This window comes from Mobula hypostoma, chromosome 21 (assembly GCF_963921235.1).
Source record: "Mobula hypostoma chromosome 21, sMobHyp1.1, whole genome shotgun sequence".
NCBI classification, from domain to species: Eukaryota; Metazoa; Chordata; class Chondrichthyes; order Myliobatiformes; family Myliobatidae; genus Mobula; species Mobula hypostoma.
The window spans coordinates 63332564-63352773 of record NC_086117.1 but is presented as its reverse complement, the minus strand read 5'-3'; the positions used below and the strand labels follow the sequence as shown (position 1 = coordinate 63352773).

The 20210-nt window shown below is 44.0% G+C and overlaps 1 protein-coding gene across 5 annotated transcripts in view; it reads right to left on the bottom strand.

Annotated features, from left to right (window-relative positions):
• hic2 (hypermethylated in cancer 2) overlaps positions 1–19696 on the bottom strand; it is a 322552-nt gene extending 302856 nt beyond the window's left edge. For 2 of the 5 annotated variants that reach the window (XR_010021243.1, XM_063074148.1), the window contains exon 1: positions 19608–19671. Coding sequence is in view for 1 of the 5 variants with exons in the window: in XM_063074146.1 (XP_062930216.1) it covers positions 18885–19063 (179 nt within the window). In the remaining 4 variants the exon portion in view is untranslated. Of the gene's footprint in view, positions 1–18884; positions 19134–19607 lie in introns of those variants that run through there. The other 3 variants (XR_010021244.1, XM_063074147.1, XM_063074146.1) reach the window with 3 other exon arrangements.
• Positions 19697–20210: the final 514 nt, after the last annotated feature.

The window sequence follows — 20210 nt, the reverse complement described above, 5'->3', positions numbered from 1 at the left end:
TCCACAGATTCATCACCCACTGGCTAAAGAAATTCCTCATCTCTGTTCTTAAGGGACATCCTTGCATTCTGAGGCTATGCCCTCTGGTCCTCGACCTAAGGGGCAACTTCTTCACGCAGAGTGCGGTCTGTACATGGAACCAGCTGCCAGAGGAAGTAGTAGAGGCAGGTACAATAATTACATTTAAAAGGCATTCAGGCAGGTATCTGGATAGGAAAGGTTTAGATCAGGGTCCTAACTTTTTTTATGCCATGGATCCTTACTATTAACCGAAGGGTCCATGGACCCCAGGTTGGGGACCCCTGGTGATGTGGGCCAAACCCAGGCAAGTGGGGCTGGCTTAGGTAGTCATCTTGGTCAGCAAGAATCAGATGGACCGAATGACCTGCTTCCCCAGTTTACGGGACTGAAAATTCCTTACTGCTAATTGAGTATGTGTTTTGAAGTTTAGTTATCATGATTTAAATACCTGGTGGGCAAATTTCACAAAGCAAGACCTCACAACGATTAATACAGTTAAGATGGGCGCCATGGTAACGTAGTGGTTACAGCTCAGGGCATTCTGGAGTTCAGAGTTCAATTCCAGTGCCCTCTGTAAGGAATCTCTGTACGTTCTCCCGGTTTCCTCCCACAATCCAAAGACGTACCAGTTAATAGGTGAATTGGTCATTGTAAGTTGTCCTGTGATCACGTCAGGGTTAAATTGGGGTGGCCAAGAATTCTGGCCCTGTGCAACTCGAAGGACTGTAAGGACCTACTTTTCACTGTATTGCTGAATGAATGAGTGAATCAATCAATAAAGGCCAGTATTTTTTAAATGTCACCCAGAAGTTAAAGAACAACAATGACAACTACGAAAAAACTCTTTTGAGAGTATTATAGTAGTATTTTTACTTCATTTAACACCAGCCCAAAAAAGTTAACAGGGCCTCAAGCATCACTGAAGCTCATCGTGGCCTCTTTCAAATATTCGATGAATTTGTGATTACTGGAAGCAAAAGTCACTTGTTTCCCCACAGAGTTCCAGAGAAAAGCAGCCCATACTCCTACCCCTCTACCGCTCTGAGGCAACATTCGAGCCCTCTTCACATTGTCCCACATCTGCTATTGACTGCAAAGTTGCCGATCAGGTACAACGGCTGGCGGCTAGCAAACTCAGGCAGAGTCTGCCTTTCCCAACAATCTTTTATCTAAATGCTTCAGATTCTTTAAAAAAAATCCTTCCCACCCTCTGCAGATCTTAGCTGAAACACTCATTTTTCTTCTCAACCCATCAGTCCACATCCCACAAAGGATCCTGCCAAATTTTCCCTCAATTATAAGAAAGACTCCTTTCTATAAATTGGACGCATGCAAATTGACACAACAACATAGATTGAAATGTGATGTCTTAAAAGGAAAAAAGGCACTTTTAAACCGTGGTAAACCAAAACGCTGAAAAAACAAAAAAGATAGATATCTTGACATATCAGAATTGAACCTCACGCACGAATGGAACCCCATCTGCCCTTTCACAATGGTTTGAGGCCTTCCCAACAGTCTAACTTACAGACAGCATTTCTTCATCTGGCCACAACGTGAATGCAGAGCAAACAAACACTGAAGCAAGCTAGCATCTTTAAAAAAAAGATCACTCCACCTCAAGGCCTCGTTAGCACAATTGGAATCTAAATCCAGTACGACATGCCCTTCCCACCACCTCCACCATACAAGCCTGCCTTCACTTGGTTCCTTAGGCATGTTGAAGCTCACATCAGCAGCAATTTATAAACTTGTAATACCGAATCCAGGTTCCTCAAGATGAAGCACTTATGACACAGGCTCACTTTAAAGGACTCTAAACACATGTTCTCAGTATAATTTATAACTTCTTATCGTTTTATTTCCAGTTCGAGGTTGAGGCACATTCGAGAAGTGATCGGAGTGAGGTTGAGCTGGAGTCAGGGCATGCAAAGCGGAGAAAAGTTGGAGCAGAAGAGTTTCGGAGTCCATCCATCTAAACCGAGGGTGAGCTCTGATCGATCGAAGCCATTGATTACATACATCTTGATATATCTCCTGCTTTCACTAATCACCTACCACCTTGTACTTCTTCCTCCCCTCTCCCACCGTCTTACTCTGACTTCTCTGTCTGTCTGGTCCTGATAAAGGGTCTCGGCCTGAAACATCCACTGTACTCTTTTTGCACTGACTCTGTCTGGCCTGCTGAGTTCCTCCAACATTCTTTGTGTCAATCTAAGCATCTGGCCAATTTTGAAAGGTTGGGTATGAGCTGAGACGTGGTGGCAGGGTCTGGGTCCAGAGAATATTGATGTGGCAGGGCACAGATCATCAGCAAGGGTTGATCCAATGTTTGTACGATTTAAGTGCCAGGCCAGATGGATTGAAAGGGAGGGTGTTGGGACTGGAAGTGATGGTCAAGCTGGTTCTGCTCGCTGATCTGCAATATTTGAACTGTTCTTCACTGAACTGAGGCCTAGTCCAGCTGTTCCGGGCTCCGTGTCTGTGGACTCACTTTCATTCTGAACGCTGTTGTTTGCTTGATTTGTTTGCATGATTTGTGTTTTTTCCCCTCTCTGTGCATTGGGTGTTTATTGGTCTTTTTTTAAAAATGGTTTCTTTTGGGTTTCTTGTTTTGTGGTTGCCTGTAAGCAGACAAATCTCCAGGTTGTATAATTTATACATACTTTGATCATATTCTTTGAACTAACTTCATACAGTTTGTCTTTATTTGCACATCAGTTGCTTCTGATGTAGGCCCAGCAGCCTTTTGAGCCACATCATCTCAGCAACACCCAATAACCTCGATTAACCCTAACCTAATCACAGGACAATGTACAATGACCACTTAACCTACCTGGAACATCTGTGGACTGTGGGAGGAAACCACAGCATTTGGAGGGAACCCACACGTTCCAGAGGGAGGAAGCACACAGACTCCTTACAGCAGGTGCCGGAATTGAACTCCAAACTCTGACACCCCAAGGGGTAATCGTGTCGTACTGACCGCTCTGCCACTTTGGTGCCCCGTATATCTTTTATGCACTCACTGCCTACAGATTAACTCATTATATTAAAACTTACTTTGCCTGGAAGCATTACGATAGTTTTTAGATGAGGGAATCCAGAGTTCAGATTTCAATTCCGGCACCCTCTGCTCCCCCGTGAACAATGTGGGTTTTTCCTCAGGTGCTCCAGTTTCCTCCGACAGTCCAAAGGTGTACCAGTCAGTAGGTTAACTGGTCATTGCAAATTGTCCTGTGATTAGGCCAAGGTTAAATCAGGGGTTGCTGGGTGACACGGTTTGAAGGACCATTCTGTGCTCTACCTCCAAATTAAAATTCAAAAATATATATTTATATGGTGACATTAAAAAACGGCCGGGTAATTTGAAACTGTTCTGTTTGAACATGCTCCAGTTCCAACTTTTTGATTGACATAAGGATCAGTCAGAACGGAAGAATACCATAGATCAGGGGTTCCCAACAAGGGGACCACAGACCTCTCAATTAATGGTTAGGCTCCATGGCATAAAAAGGTTGGGAACCCCTGCGGTAGATTAAGTCAATAAAACACACGTATTAAAGGCATCTGCTCCCATTGATCCCTGGCACAGCAGCCGCTATAATTCATTAGGAGTTTGAGGAGATTTGTTATGTCACCGCAAACTTCTGTGGAGAGCATTCTAAATGGCTGCATCAACATCCGGTATGCGGGGGGAGAAGCGGCTACTGCGCAGAATCAAAATAAACTGAAAAGAGTTGTGAACTTAGTCAGTTCCATCATGGGCACTAGCCTCCATACCATCTACAATGACAAGTGTCTCAGAAAGACAATGTCCATCATTAAGGACCCTCATCACTCAGGTCATGCCTTGTTCTCATTGCTACCATCAGGAAGGAGGTACAGGAGCCTGAAGGCACACACTCAACCATTCAGGAACGGCTTCTTCCCCTCTGTCGTCCAATTTCTGAATGGATATTGAACCCAAGAACATTACCTCACTACCTCTTTTATTTCTATTTTTGCACTACTTATTTAATTTAATTGTACTTAATTGTATTTAATTTAACTGTAACCTAATTTAATTGTACTGCTGCCACAAAAAAATTTCATAATATATGCCGGTGATATTAAACCTGATTCTGATTCTACTCATCCCTGGGAACCCATAACATCTTATGCAAAAGTGCCAACCAAACATGTACACTTACTGAAAAAAAATAAAACATCAATAATTACAATTAAACGAGAAAAAATACAGACTTTACTCAATATTTATTCCACATTATCACTGGAATTAACTTTTAAAACATGCCATCAGAAGCATCTTAATTCTCGTGCTCCTGTGGGTCAATTTTATTTGTGTGCTCCTCGTGCTCTGCGGCCAGTGAATGAAAGCCGTGGCTTGTTTTAACAGATGGATGATAGCTGCCTTATAGATTACACCGAAGACCACAAAGCCTTCTTTCTCTAGTGGCAACATCAATTATTTACTCGTTTGGAGTGGTTCGTGTGTTGTTTTTTTTTCCCAGCTATGTCTATGAACAAATGCTTATCTGGTGCTATCTGTGATACCCCCAATCCTCTAACAGCCAAGGCGGTTTTTTTTATACATTGCTAGGAGATTTACGTTTGTGGATCTCATTTGTGGCTGCATTTCTTTGATTTAATAACTCTCATCGTTTTTGAACGCCGTTTAACACCATCTCCATTCAAATTTAGCTGCGAGCCTGAATGTTTTGAGTATGTCTCTACGAAAACATGATCAAAGCATGCACCGATGAAATACTTCTAAGTCCTTTTTCCTTTTAAGAATGTTAAGTCCTGTTTGATGGATTTTAAATATTGTATCGCAAAAATCCAGAGCATACTTTGCAGAGGACACAAAGGACTTTCACACCCCCACTTCCATATACACTTAAAATGTTCTTCACACAACAGAAGAGCTACTAAAGGGTTAATTAACCATTTAACACAACCCTACAGTTACTGAAAGTGCGGATTCCTGAATTACAGACAAAATGCTTTTATATTTTTACCATTTCTTAACCAGCTCAGTCACGTTGATGCAAGAGGTAGAAGGATTATATATTAAATATATCGTAAATACCCCTACGACTGGAGAAATCTATTAGGCCGAGGACAATAGACAGCTTTCTAGGAGTTGGGGGGAAAGGGGATGTCCCAGTAATTAGGGCGATAACAACATGCTGAGTCAGCCAACCTCAGCTGGCATGGCACGAAATGGAGCCAGTTGTTCCGGGACAGAGGAAGTTAAATGGGTCAGCCATTACACAAAAGACTTACGGAGTTTGATTGACCACACAACCAGCCCACCCCAGGTTCAATAACATCACAGGCCATCCTTTACCTCAGCTCCACTTCCCTCCGTCTCCTTGCAGAACAGAAACCCGCAGCAGACTCTTAACAGATTTAATGACTGCTCCCTGGGGTAGAAAGTAGAATGCACAGCGGAGTTATGCCTCCTGAACACAGGTGGACACCCTCTTTACTCTGAGACAAAGCCCTCTTAGATTCAGACAGAGCAGAGAAACCCACCTTCCAGAACCTACCCGGTTAAGCTCTCTCGCAATCACATATGACTCAATAGGATCGCCTCCTACTTGTCTAAAACTCCAGAACAAAACACCAGAGGCTCACCCTGCTTCATGACTCCTCACAGAACAACAGCACGGCACAAGGCACTACACGGCAGCTAAGGGGAAAACTGTGTTCGGCTGAGGGACATCTGTAGGCTGCACGCAGTTAAAAAATCAGACAGCGACCACCTTGCAGCCAGAAGGCAGGGTGGGTGGGAGATGTGAAGGTGGAGGGGACAACAAGAGAATACTTGCTCTAGGTTTACATCATGTTATGGAAGAGGGAAGGAGAGGGTGGGGGTGTGGAAAGAGGGGGTGGAGAGGGAGAGAAAGAAAAAAGTGGAGCTTCTATATATAACAATTACAATTTCAGCACGGAAACAGGCCATCTCAGCCCTTCTAGTCTGTGCCAAAAATATACGCCAGTCAGTGAGGGACGCTATGAAGGGGGGCCAGGGAGGGGTTCTGTATTAGAAGAGGCTTCAGAAAGACACCTCAATGAAAAGGGGTGAACACGCCCAACATTCTTTTGGCAAGATTTTAAAAAATACATATAGAAATCACAGACGGTAAACTCACTGGAGTCAGAATTGAAAGAGAATTGAATAAAGGAAATCGTTTATGATCACAATGCTATTAGTTTCAATATAATTATGGAGAAGGATAGGTCTGGACTCAGGGTTGAGATTTTTGATTGGAGAAAGGCTAACTTTGAGGAGATGTGAAAGGATTTAGAAGGAGTGGATTGGGACAATTTGTTTTATGGGAAGAATGTAATAGAGAAATGGAGGTCATTTAAAGGTGAAATTTTGAGAGTAAATTAAAATTAAATTAAAATCATTTAAAATTATGAGGGGGATAGATAGAGTTGATGTGGATAGGCTTTTTCCATTGAGAGTGAGGGAGATTCAAACAAGAGGACATGAGTTGAGAGTTAAAGGGCAAAAGTTTAGGAGTAACATGAGGGGGAACTTCTTTAATCAGAGAGTGGTAGCTATGTGGAATGAGCTTCCAGCAGAAGTGGTTGAGGCAGGTTCGATGTTATCATTTAAGGTTAAATTGGACAACTATGTGGACAGGAAAGGAATGGAGGATTATGGGCTGAGTGCAGGTCAGTGGGACTAGGTGAGAATAAGAGTTCAGCACGGACTAGAAGGGCCGAGATGGCCTATTTCCGTGCTGTAATTGTTATATGGTTATTTCTGGCCTTGAGCAGACAGCAAGTGGGAAAAAGTAGAAATGCAGATTCCTCTGCCAGGTGCTAGCATAGATTCAATGGGCAGAATGTCCTATTTCAGAGTGACTGAAGGGGTATGACAGCTGAACACAGCTGTATGGCATTAACACACCTGTCCTCTTAAATGTTTCATCTTTGTGATCCTGAGGCTGGGTGAGTTGAATGCATATTTTGGTTGCCCCATCACTCCTCATTTCTCACTCAACTGGAGATACCAACTCGTGTCAAGGTGAGGTCTCATTACTGAAGGAGCAGCTGAACACACTTGCCAGTTGGCACCTTGTTCTCATTGTTACCATCCTGAAGACAGACACTCAGCGATTCAGGAACAGTTTCTTCCCCTCTGCCATCAGATTTCTGAATGGACATTACCTCACTACGTTTTTATTTCTATTTCTTCACTGCTCATTTAACTAGTTAATATTTATTTACTGTAAGTTATATGTTATGTATTGCATTGTACTGCTGCTCAAAGTCAACAAATTTCATGATATATGCTGGTGGTATTAAACCTGACTCGGATTCAGCCCAGGGATAAAAATATTTATCACCTCATAGAAACAACTTCAGCCACCCTCTTACCGATACTGATTTAGTAGGTGCAAGAGTGAAACTTGGTGTGGTCTTCAGCTACTGTAGCCCACCCACTTTAAGGTTCGACGTGTTGTGCATTCAGAGATGATTTTCTGCACACCGCTGTTGTAACGCGTGGTTATTTGAGTTACTGTCACCTTCCCGTCAGCTTGAACCAGTCTGCCCATTCTCCTCTGACCTCTCTCATTAACAAGGCGCTTTCGCCCACAGACCTGACACTCACTGGATGGTTTTTGTTTTTCGCACCATTCTCTATAAACCCTGGAGACTGTTGTGCGTGAAAATCCTAAGAGATCAGCAGTTTCTGAGATACTCAAACCACCCCGTCTGGCACCAACAATCATTCCACAGTCAAAGCCACTTAGACCACATTTCTTCCTCATTCTGATGTTCGGTCTAACAACAACTGAACCTCTTGACCATGTCTGCATGCTTTTATGCACTGAGTTGCTGCCACATGATTGGCTGATTAGATATTTGCAATAACAAGGTGTACAAGTGTATAGAATAAAGTGGCCACTGAATGTACAATACTGGTTTACTGTTCTACACATACACATCCTTTAGAATAGCAGACCTGAAATGAATCTGTTTGATCCACCCCACAATAATTCCTTTTACTCCCAAGAACAGACAGGTTTCTCAAATATTTGCAACAGCTTAAAATGTGATTCAGCTTTGCACAAAACCCCTGCAGAAATCCAATACGACCAAATTGCATACAAACCATTTTCATCATCCATTGCATATGACCGTCACCTTGAAAAACCCAGCCCGAGATATTCCCACCACCCTGAAATATTCCCATCCTGAGATACCCACCCCAAGACATTCCCACCACCCCGAGATCCCCACCCTGAGACATCCCCATCACCCCGAGACATCCCCACCACCCCGAGATCCCCACCCTGAGACATCCCCATCACCCCGAGACATTCCCACCACTCTGGGATACCCACTACCGATGACACCTCATCCAATTCACTACCATTCTACACCCTGCCCTGAAATTCACTTTGGACAATTTTGAACTTCTCTTTCCCTTTCCTTAATCTCCCTATTCTCTTTCCCCTCCTTCCATCCAGCACATCTGCCCGTCACCAGCAGATCACACCACTTCCCTTATTTGTTTCGATGCTCCACCTCCCTCTCATATCAGACGCCATTGCTTCCTGGCCCCGCCCACCCACTCCCCTCCAACCACCATCTCCTGAAAGCTACAGGCACGATGAAGGAAACCATGAACCCAGCCAAGATCCAGACCAACATTGGTTCTCTTGAACCACACCTGGGGCACGACAGAGAAGATGACCAAGGACAGAGATCGAGGACCTTCATAGCTACCCTAAACACCAGCAACACCAGTAAAAGGTAGACAGGCAGTAACTAACTACGGCACAGTAAAAAGTAGACAGGCAGTAGCAGTAACAGTAACTAACTACAGCACAGTTAAAGGACGATACGAAAATAAATGTTAATAGACAGGCAGTAATAGTAACTAACTATGGCACAGTAAAAGTCACTTCCAGCCCAACGAACCCTATGTAACAATTAACCTACTAGCCCATACATTTTCGGAACGTGGGGGGAAGCTGAAGCATCAGGTGTAAACCCACACATGGTCACAGGGTGAACATACAAACTCCTTAAAGACACTGGCAAGGATTAAACAGCGCCTTGGGTTCAATTCCCACTGCGGTCTCCAAGGAATTAGTTAGCTCGTGCCATTTAAAGAACAAAGGCCATGTCTCAGCTGGCTAGTTTTCAACATGCACCACATGAAGTTCTCGGCAGGAGGCACCAGGTAAGAACAAATCCAACAGAATATTTTACCTACTTCAGCAAAATTTACAGTGGGGATGAAACACAAGAGGAGTTCACTTTCATCTTCAGACTACCTACATGTTTGATCATCTCGATATTTCCCCATGCTTCATTTAAATATCACAACACAACTTTTAATATAGATACGTCACTCTCCTCAATTCACAGAGAAGCAGATGGTATTGTTAAGTCCATAAGACATGGGAGCAGAATTAGGCCATTTGGCCCACTGAGTCTGCTCCATCATTTCATCATGGCTAATCCATTAGCCTCTTAGCCCCAATCTCTTCTTTCTCCCCGTAACCCTTCATGCCGTGACTAATCAAGAACCTATCAACCTCTGACTTAAATATACCCAATGACTTGGACTCCACAGCTGCCTATGGCAACAAATCCCACCACCTTCTAGCTAAAGAAATTCCTCCTCATCGCCGTACTCAATGGATGTTTCTCTATTCTGAGGGTGTGTTTTCTGGTCTTAGACTCCCCCACCATAGGAAGCATCCTTTCCACATCCACTCTACTGAGGCCTTTCAACATTCAATAGGTTTCAATGAGGTCACCCCTCATTCTTCCGAATTCCAGTGAGTACAGGCCCAGAGCCACCAAACGCTCTTCCTATGGTAAGTCTTTCAATCCCGGAATCATTTTCATGAACCTCCTCTGAACCCACCTCTCCAATATCTGCACATCCTTGCTTAGATAAAAGGCCCAAAACTACCCACAATATTCCAAGTGGGGCTTCACCAGTCTCAGAATTACATCTTTGCACTTATATTTTAGTCCTCTTGAAATGAAGGCTAACCTTGCATTTGCCTTCCTCACCACTGACTCAACCTGCAAAACTAACCTTTAGGGAATCCTGCCCAAGGACTCCCAGGTCCCTTTGCACCTCAGATTTTTGAATTTTCTGGAGGTGCAAAGGGACTTGGAAGTCCTGGTGTAGGATTCCATAAAGGTTTTTGTGTGCGTTCCATGCAGTTTTCTTCTTTAGGGACACATCCTGGTCAATAACATGCTCTATTTACCGTACTGTTGGCTCCAATCACAAGAGAAAGATGGCACTGGGCTGTGGTCTCCATTGAGGTTGTGGCTCAGGCTCAGTTGTTTCTTTCAGGTTCATAGGAATGGCACTGGGGGCAGAGAGGTGAGTTAGGATTCAGGTCAGGGATTCGGGACATGGATGTGGGACAGTAAGAGGTCAGGTCAGAGTCCAGGCTTCTGGTCAATGCTTTGCATTCAAAGGCCAGCAATGCGGACGTGAAGAAGGACAATGTGGTTGCGTATCAGGCTGGCAGGTGCTGTAGACAAAGGCCAACACAGGCAGAAGCCAGTGAACCCCTGGCTACACAAGTCACTAGAGTGAGTTCAAGTCCCTGATATCTTTGAGGCCTGGAGTCTGGGTCCAGTCATGAGCCCTGGGGCTGATACCAAAGATCGAAGTCCCCCAAAGTTTGATCTGAAATCCAGAAGTACAGGCCAGATGGCGAAAGCTCCAGGTCTGTGAAGCAACTGGGGAAGATGAAGGCTCGATGCCTGCGAGTCCAAGTCCAATGGAGGCTGGAGGCCCAGAGCGGCCTGTCCTGGGGTTGCAGGTGTGGTGTGTGTACCTGTGTCTGTCTGCATCTGCATGAATGGAGGGAGGAAAGGGGTTGTGTTGTTGTTGTTTTGCTCTGCATTGTGGACATACTATGTTGGCACAGAGTATGTAGCATCACTTGCGGGCTACCCCGCAGTTGTGCTGGCTGTTTATGCATTTCACTGTACGTTTTCATGAATCAGATATCAAGAGGCAATACCGGACACTCATCAGGAAATGAATAAACAGGACAAATCTCCAAGAAGTATGGAATTGCTGCTCTAAAGAGCTTCTAAGGGCCATATCATTCTGTAGCCAAGTCCTCTCCCTCTGTCCAAGGATATGGATGCCACATTGTGCAATCCCCAGTTGTGGGTAATCCAGTAATAAAGGGCCCTAATATGTTGCAGGCACACAAGACATGCGAGCAGAATTAGGCCATTCAGCCCATCAAGTCTGCTTCACCATTCATTCCATCATAGCTGATTTATTATTCCTCTCAACCTCATCCTCCTGCCTTCTCCTCACAACCTTTGATGCTCTCACTAATCGAGAATCTATCAATCACCAATTAAATATACACAATGATTAGGCTTCCACAGCTGTCTGTGGCAATTAATTCTACAGATTCATGAGCCTCTGGCTAAAGAAATTCCCCCTTAGCTCTGTTCTAAAGGAACACCCCTCTATTCTGGTCCTAGACTCCCTCCACTACAGGAAACATCCTCTTCACATCCACTTGGTCTGGGTTTTTTAATAATCATAAATACGAGAAAGTCTGCAGATGCTGGAAATCAAGAGCAACAAACACAAAACACAGAAGGGAATTCAGCAGATCAGGCAGCATCTACGCAATGAACATCAGTCGATGTTCCAGGTGGAGATCCTCCTTCAGGACCGAAAAATTCTGCCATCTTCTGTTCAAGCCCTAGAGAAGGGTTTTAGCACAAAATATCAACTGTTTGTTCATTTCCATCGATCCTGCCTGACCTGCTGAGCTCCTCCAGGAAGGGGGGGGGGCACGCTTATTACTTTTTTGAATATTCTACAGCTTTCAAGATTTCCCCCCTTCCCACCCCCATTCTTCTAAATTCCACTGACAGCAGGCTCAAATCCAACTTTGGAAGGGACTGAAGAACAGAAGAAATCAGCTAATCACTTTGAAAGTAGGTTATTTATTGCATCGTATTATGTTCCCTGGGAGTTTCCCAAAGGCTCTCCACAAACAATGTGTTGCTTTTGAAGTTCCAGTTCGACCTGCTCAGGCAAAACAGGCCTCAACATCTTCACTCCTGGTGGGAATGTGACTTAAGATCATAAGATATAGGAGCAGAATTAGGAGAGTGGACCATGTTTTTTCCTCTCTATAGATGCTGCCTGACCTGCTGAGTTCCTCCAGCATTTTGTGTGTGTGCAGAATCTCCACTCTGTTCTACTGGGCATTCTGCCATGGCCACTGTAAATATTTCTTTCCAACAACCCCTTCAAATTCATGAGACCTCCTTCTCAAAGTTACAAATAAACTAGTTTCCACCAGCCTTTCAGGCATCAGTGTGCACAAAGTAAATCCTCCCCGCAACCATGAGGCAGGGAAGTTGCAAAATCAACCCTCGGTAAAAGCACAAAAACAGGAGATTCTGGAGATGCTTAACATGCACAAAACGCTGGAGGAACTCAGCAGGTCAGAGCATCAATGGAGAGGAATGAATAGTCAACATTTCGGGATAAGACCTTTCATCAGGACTGGAAAGAAGCCAAGATATCTCCCCGCCACCCTTCATTTCCAGATCTAATGAAGAGTCTCTGCCCAAAATGTTAACTGTTTATTCCTCTCCATAGAGGCTACGTGACCTTCTGAATTCCTCCAGTATTTTGTGTGTGCCACTCGGCAAAAACATTGAGTCCTAAAGAAGGGTCTTGGCCCTTAACGTCGACTGTTTATTCATTTCCATAGATGTTGTCTGACCAGGGCAGGAGGGGAGGAGGGGAGGAGGGTGTGTGTGTGTCTCTCTCTCTCTTTGCATTTCAGCATCTGCAGAATCTCGCGTTTGTGAAAAACACCATTGGTTTTGCACTGGGGTGTGATAGATCTTCCTGTTCTTCACAGTCTTAAAAAATTTGTACCAACATTGGGAGGCATTCAGCTGTTCAAATCTCTTACTGCTTCAATTAAAAGCAAAAAAATCATGCAATGCAAATCTAATTATCTTCATCACCCTCCACAGATCGCAAGTGGGTGAGAAGGGATAAAATGGGGCTGAATTTTGCACAAATTTATGGAGGAAAACAATTAGATTTGCTTTGTACGATTTGATTTGGAGCTTAAATGAGATGACAAATACAGGCTAATGAGAAGAAACAAAGCTCAAAGTTTATTATCAGAGTACATATTCTTGCAGGCATTCACAGAGAACAAAGAAATACAATAAAATCAATTAATAAATACTGACAAGCAACCAATGTGCAAAAGACAAACAGTACAAATACAAAAAAACCACAATTAATAAATAAATAACTTAGAACATGATTTGTAGAGTCCCTGAAAGTTAGTCACAGGTCACGTTCAGTGATCAGTTCAGGGGATGGAATCGGTAAAATGAAAACTGCATTGATTTTTCTAGCAGATGAACCTCAGGAAAATTAAGTTGCTCTTGCTGAAGGTAAAACATACAGTCCTGTGCAAGTCTTAGGCACATGTATATAACTGGATTTGTCAACGTGGAGTGGAGTGCGAGTTTGTAAATCTGACAGGAGCAGAGAATGCTGGGAATGGCGAGGGTGAAGTGCCATGGGAGGGGAGTGGGACAGCTGTCCGAAAAGGAGTGCCAGAGGTGCAGGCACGAACAGCCCTGAGACATGAGGCAAAGTCAGTTGATTCCAAACAATTAGCTTATTGATCATTACAGAATGCCTCTCTGCTGCTTCCTGCTCCCTCCCCTCTCCCTTCCCCTTTTCCCAACCATGATTCCCTTTTCCTGCCCCCTTCCCACTCTCAGTGCACAATACAGACCCAGATCAGAATCAGGTTTACCATCATTCACATATGTCATGACATTTGTTTTTTTTTCTGGCAGCAGTACAGTGCAATATATAAAATTGCTACAGTATTATACAAAAATTGTAAAATTATAATATACGTATACACCTAAGACTTTTGCACAGTATTGTAGATTCAAAAGAAGCAAAGGGGTTAAACTATAGAGAGAGAAGACAGTCACTTTGTTTGCTCTCCCTTCCACACCCAATGTCTAGAAGACTGTGTGATTCATTTAGGTGTTTAAAGTGACAATAAAGAGAGAAGAGAGAAAGAATGAGAATGGGAGAGGGAGAGAGGATGAATATCACAGTGAAATTAAATTAAAGAGCTTTCAATACCAGTCATCTCCCACAAGTGCGATCCCAAACCCTTGCTTCATTTCTCACCACTAAGGAAGGATTCATGAATTTCAAACAAAGGAGCAGAAAGGTAGAACAAGTTTGACGCATTGATGGGCCGACTCCTTTCTCCAAGTTCAAGGGGAAAATTCCTTATCAGTTTCCAGAAGTATTATCGTCTTCTAACACTGCCAACAATCTGCACTTCAATATCATCTGTTTCAGCATTTGTCAGACTCCATCCCCCTCAGATTCCCTTTTTTAAACATTCTGTCTAAAATTTATTGGGAGACGCTGCAGAATAGGTCCTTCCCGTCTTTCGAGCTGTACTGCCCAACAATCCCCAGATTTAACCCCAGCCTAATACGGGACATTATACAATGACCAATTAACCTACCAACCAGTACATCTTTGGACTGTGGGAGGAAACCAGAGCACCCAGAGGAAACCCACATGGTCACAGGGAGAACATACAAACTCCTTACAGACAGCAACACACATCAAAGTTGCTGGTGGAACGCAGCAGGCCAGGCAGCATCTCTAGGAAGAGGTACAGTCGACGTTTCGGGCCGAGACCCTTCGTCAGGACTAACTGAAGGAAGAGCCAGTAAGAGATTTGAAAGTGGGAGGGGGAGGGGGAGATCCAAAATGATAGGAGAAGACAGGAGGGGGAGGGATGGAGCCAAGAGCTGGACAGGTGATTGGCAAAAGGGATATGAGAGGATCATGGGACGGGAGGCCCAGGGAGAAGGAAAAGGGGGGGGGCAGAACCCAGAGGATGGGCAAGGGGTATAGTCTGAGGGACAGACTCTCTTCTCTCCCTCTGTCCGTCTGACTATACCCCTTGCCCATCCTCTGGGTTTTCCCCCCCTCCCCCTTTTCCTTCTCCCTAGGCCTCCTGCCCATGATCCTCTCATATCCCTTTTGCCAATCACCTGTCCAGTTCTTGGTTCCATCCCTCCACTTCCTGTCTTCTCATATCATTTTGGATCTCCCCCTCCCCCTTTCAAATCTCTTACTAGCTCTTCCTTCAGTTAGTCCTGACGAAGGGTCTCGGCCCGAAACGTCGACTGTACCTCTTCCTAGAGATGCTGCCTGGCCTGCTGCGTTCACCAGCAACTTTGATGTGTGTTGCTTGAACTTCCAGCACCTGCAGAATTCCTCGTGTTTATGTCCTTACAGGCAGCAGCGGGAATTGAATCCAGGTTGCTGGTACCGTAAAGCGTTGTGCTAACCACTACACTACCGTGCCGCCCCAGTACCCTAAAGCATGTACCATCTACCGGGGGTTCCCAACCCTTTTTTATGCCATGGACCAATAACATTTGCAAGGATAATGATAACATGGACCCAGGTTGGTAATCTCCTGAAAGGAAAGGACCCCTCAGACTAACTCTCCCATAAAAGTAAAAAATATATATATTTCTGGTAAAGGAGTACTTTAAAAAAGAAAGGTAATTGCACTAATTTTAAGTTGCAATTTGCAGAGTGTGCCTCAGATACCAGTGAAGATAACATAAGATATTTGGTCTCACACAAAACCCCTCCCAATTTTCATCATGATAGTAAAAGTTATGCCACACAATGGGTTCATAGTAAAAGATTAAAGATGACAGAAGAAAAGCATAGATATCAAATTAACAGGGCTACCCACAGACATTCAATTAAAGCATCAAGTCAACAGTGGTATAACACAGAATATCAATCAAACTTGCCAACAAATAGAATTGTGCAAAAGAAAAAAAGATGTAAATTAAAATGCAAAATGTTGGAAATACTCAGCAGGTTATGCAGCCACTGCAGAGAGAAACGAGCCCCACGTTTGAGAAATGCATCCAATTGTTTCAGCACATAGTCGAAAAATTTTGATTACAGTGAGAAGGATCTGGTTAAAAAATGGGAGTTAAACTACCGGCATTGGGACACCTTCAAAAAGGCAGCATCCATCATTAACATCTGGAACATACTGAGCTACTGACACAATGAAGGAAACCCTGAACACCACCAGAGATGGAGGACCTTCATTACTGTCCTAAACACCAGCAGTGTACTGGGCAGCAAAAAAACATCTGAGACATGCCCTCTTCTCATTGCTACCATCAGGGAGGAGATTTGGTAATTTGGAGGAGATGTGGCCATTTGAAGGCACACACTCAACAGCTTCTTCCCCTCTGCCATTAGATTTCTGAACAGTCCAAGAATTCATGGACATTACCTCACTATTTTGCTCTTCTACTGTTTAATTTATATTATTTATTATTAATTTTTTTTGCATTTACAGTTTGAAACAACTGTTTGCACACTGGCTGAATGCCCAATTTAGTACTATGGTTATTGTTCTGTTATGGATTTATTAAGTATGCCTGTAAGAAAATGAATCTCAAGGTTGTATATGGTGACACATTGCACTACGATAATAAGTTTCTTTGAATTCATTGTAGCTTATAGTAATATTTTTTATGTACTACACTGTACTTCTGCCAAATTTACAATATATGTCAGTGATAACGAACCTGATTCTGATTCTAAAGGTTTAGTTTTATTTGTCACATGTAAATTGAATCAAATGAGCGAGGCCTGTGCTGGGGGCCATGGCTCCGAAGCCAGCAAAACATGCCCACAACTCACTGACCCTAACTGTGTGCTTTCGGAATTTGAGAGGAAGCGGGGGCACCAGAAGGAAACCCACATGGTCACGGGGAGAGCATGCAAATTCCTTAAAGGCAGCAGCAGGAATTGAACACGATCTGTAAAGCAATGCGCTAACTGCCACGCTGTCGTGCCACCTCTGATTCACTTAGATGGCAAAGGAGATCAGAAATTCACTGCTTTGAAGGCTTACTAACAGAAAGGTCCACATTAAAAGCACACAGACATTTGCCAAAGAAGCTCTGACCTACAAGTCGACTGTTGAAAGGAATGCACAGCTCTTTATCAGCTGGTAAACACATGATGGACTGCATCTGTGTCATAAAATATTTCAATAATTCCACCATTCAGAGCTAACGTTTCCAATCAAATTTTCATCAAAACCAGCTGCAATGAAACACCGTCATAGATGTACTAATAGTTTTTCTCTCTCCACAGGCGCTGCTCGGTCTGCTGAGTGTCACCCACTGTTGATTTAATTACTAGCATCTATCTGGTTTTGCTTTTGAACAAACATAAAATGCTTTAAGTTCACATCCTAAACTTACAGCACCGATATACAAACATACTACAGTCCAGTCAGATTTATAGGAATGTACAGTATGCATGCATACATTCTGTTCAATCTAACTCCTTGAGAAATATTTTAAGATATAAATCAGCTTTTAATTAGTGACCTGAAAAGCAACAACCTTACTATCAAAGTACACAACAAAATCATCTGACAACTTCCAAGACATTTTCAAACTTTCTCTATTTGACCATGATTATCTGCTGTTTACCTTTTCCCTTCAAAGACACATTGACAATTTCGTTTGAACAGAGTTCCCTAAGAGTTGTTTCTGTAGATGAAACCAAGCGCAGACCCAGTCAGTAGTGTACACAGAAACCCACTGAATTATACAGTCAAAAAAACATAAAAACAAGTTTCTTAACATTTATATAATGAATCAGATATGACAAGCATGGGGAAGTATTGCTAAAAAGATGACAAAAGCCTTGTTGGGAAAGCGTACATTTAGAATGTTTTTAAACTGTTTTACTTATGAATTGATTGGTTGATTGTGACTGTAGTCTTGCACTCAGGACAACCTAACACATCTCGTAATTGGGCAAGCTCCAATTAGTGACCCTTTAATAAATAACCTCAGATCATCCCTCCATCCAGAGTTTCAAAAAAATGCTAAGTTTAATTTTCAGTGCAGAATAACTAATTAATCAGCCTTTTTAAAAGATCAAAAAGCTTTATTTCTTTCTTTCTAAAATTAAATGCCAGCTTTTTTCACCCTTACTCCCCACCCACCCCAGGAGAATATTATTTTACCATACCTTACAATTATACGGTAGAAAATATTGTGAACATTTCCACTAATTTCACACAATGAAAAACAAGCCCAGCAAGCACGACTCAAAATGGTGTTTCTAATTTTTTTTAAGCATTGCTGTTTGATGTCAATAGCCCCACTCGGTATTTACATTATACTGTGCCTAAACCACTCAAATCACAAGTCTAAAATTATTTACAAACTCTTCAATACCACACATCAATACCCACACACACACTGAATGCACATTTCTCCAACTCTAGGAAGATATTTTGTCAAACAGGTTCAGTACATTTCCCTATTTATGTCAGCTACAGAATAAAATTTACACTTAAAAAAATACATCAGCCCGTAAGTTCTGAACTAACTCTACCTTCTGTTGCACACAGCACCGGCACATATATAATCATAAATTTCTGCACTAATCTTAGAGAATAAATAAACTTTTTATATGAAAGTTGAATTCTAGCGATAGCGACTGGGCAAGCGTTAATCTATCAGGAATATTTATTTACTGGGTTGCAGAAAATTATATCTTCTAAATGTAGTTTCATATCCCACGGGTTAAAGAGACACCCAGATTAGTGCGATAGCGCAGCTACGGGTCAGATTAAATAAGTAATCGTTATCAAACTGCCCTGAAACGAAGAAACCAGGTTTAAATTGAGGGGTGGATAATTGAATTTAATAAATTTTACCTCCGGACTGTGTCCCCTGGCGAGTGAATGCCAACGTGCTCTCTCTCTCTGCACACAAGACCACTCCAAAGCGGCGGGCAGAGATGGGGGAGGGAGAGGCAGTGCAACGAGAGAGGAAGGTTTAACCAAAAAAATTGCCCAATTCGGAGCAATGCAAGGACAATGGGCAATATCTCCATTTATCATTAAATCCACCGCCTGTGGGAAACGGGGGGCTCAATATCCTTTGCATTAAATAGACAAGACCAAATGCAAACACACATACACACACACAAAAGTTTATAGTGCCTGCTCCCCCACCCCCACCCACCCCCTTTCCCTGCGCTGACCGACACAAGCTTTGGATCCGAAGGAGCTCTATCCCCACCACCTTCATGAGCTCTGGACATATTTGCATGTATTGTAAAATGCAACGACACGGTGCGTTATAATTGCTGGAATGGGTCGGTGTAAATATAATTGAAATAGAAAAGGGAGAGGGGGAAATAAATACGCCTATCTTCATTTCACCAGAGACTCTGAGAGGGAGAGGGTGGAAGAGAAAGGACAGGGCTGGCCAGCCTGGTACCGACGCCCGGTAGGCACCACAGGGCGATCCCCCTCTCCCCTCCAGCGGAAACCGGGAGCCCCGCAGACGCCTCCCCGGCCGCCCCCGTCCCCTCACACACAAAGCGAAAGCCCGTCAACCCTGGGGAGGGAAGGGACAGAAGGTCAGAGGGGTACCTTGAGACATCCGCCGAGGCTTTCAGTGCACCGCTCCAGGGTTCATTTCACCGTCCTGCCAGCGCCATCTTTGCTCACCAGTGACGTTGGTAGCGCTCACCCCTGACCCAGTGTTTGAATCGGAGCCAAGGGAGAGAGGGAGAGAGGGAATGAGAGGGAGGGAGAGGGGGAATGAGAGGGAGGGAGAGGGGGAATGGGACGGAGGGAGACGGGGAATGGGAGGGAGGGAGAGGGGGAATGGGAGGGAGGGAGTGAGGGAGACGGGGAATGGGAGGGAGGGAGAGGGGGAATGGGAGAGAGGGACAGAGGGAGAGGGGGAATGGGAGGGAGGGAATGGGAGGGAGGGAGAGGGGGAATGGGACGGAGGGAGACAGGGAATGGGAGGGAGGGAGAGGGGGAATGGGAGGGGGGGAATGGGAGGGAGGGAATGGGACAGAGGGAGTGAGGGAGACGGGGAATGGGAGGGAGGGAGAGGGGGAATGGGAGGGAGGGAGAGGGGGAATGGGAGAGAGGGACAGAGGGAGAGGGGGAATGGGAGGGAGGGAATGGGACAGAGGGAGTGAGGGAGACGGGGAATGGGAGGGAGGGAGAGGGGGAATGGGA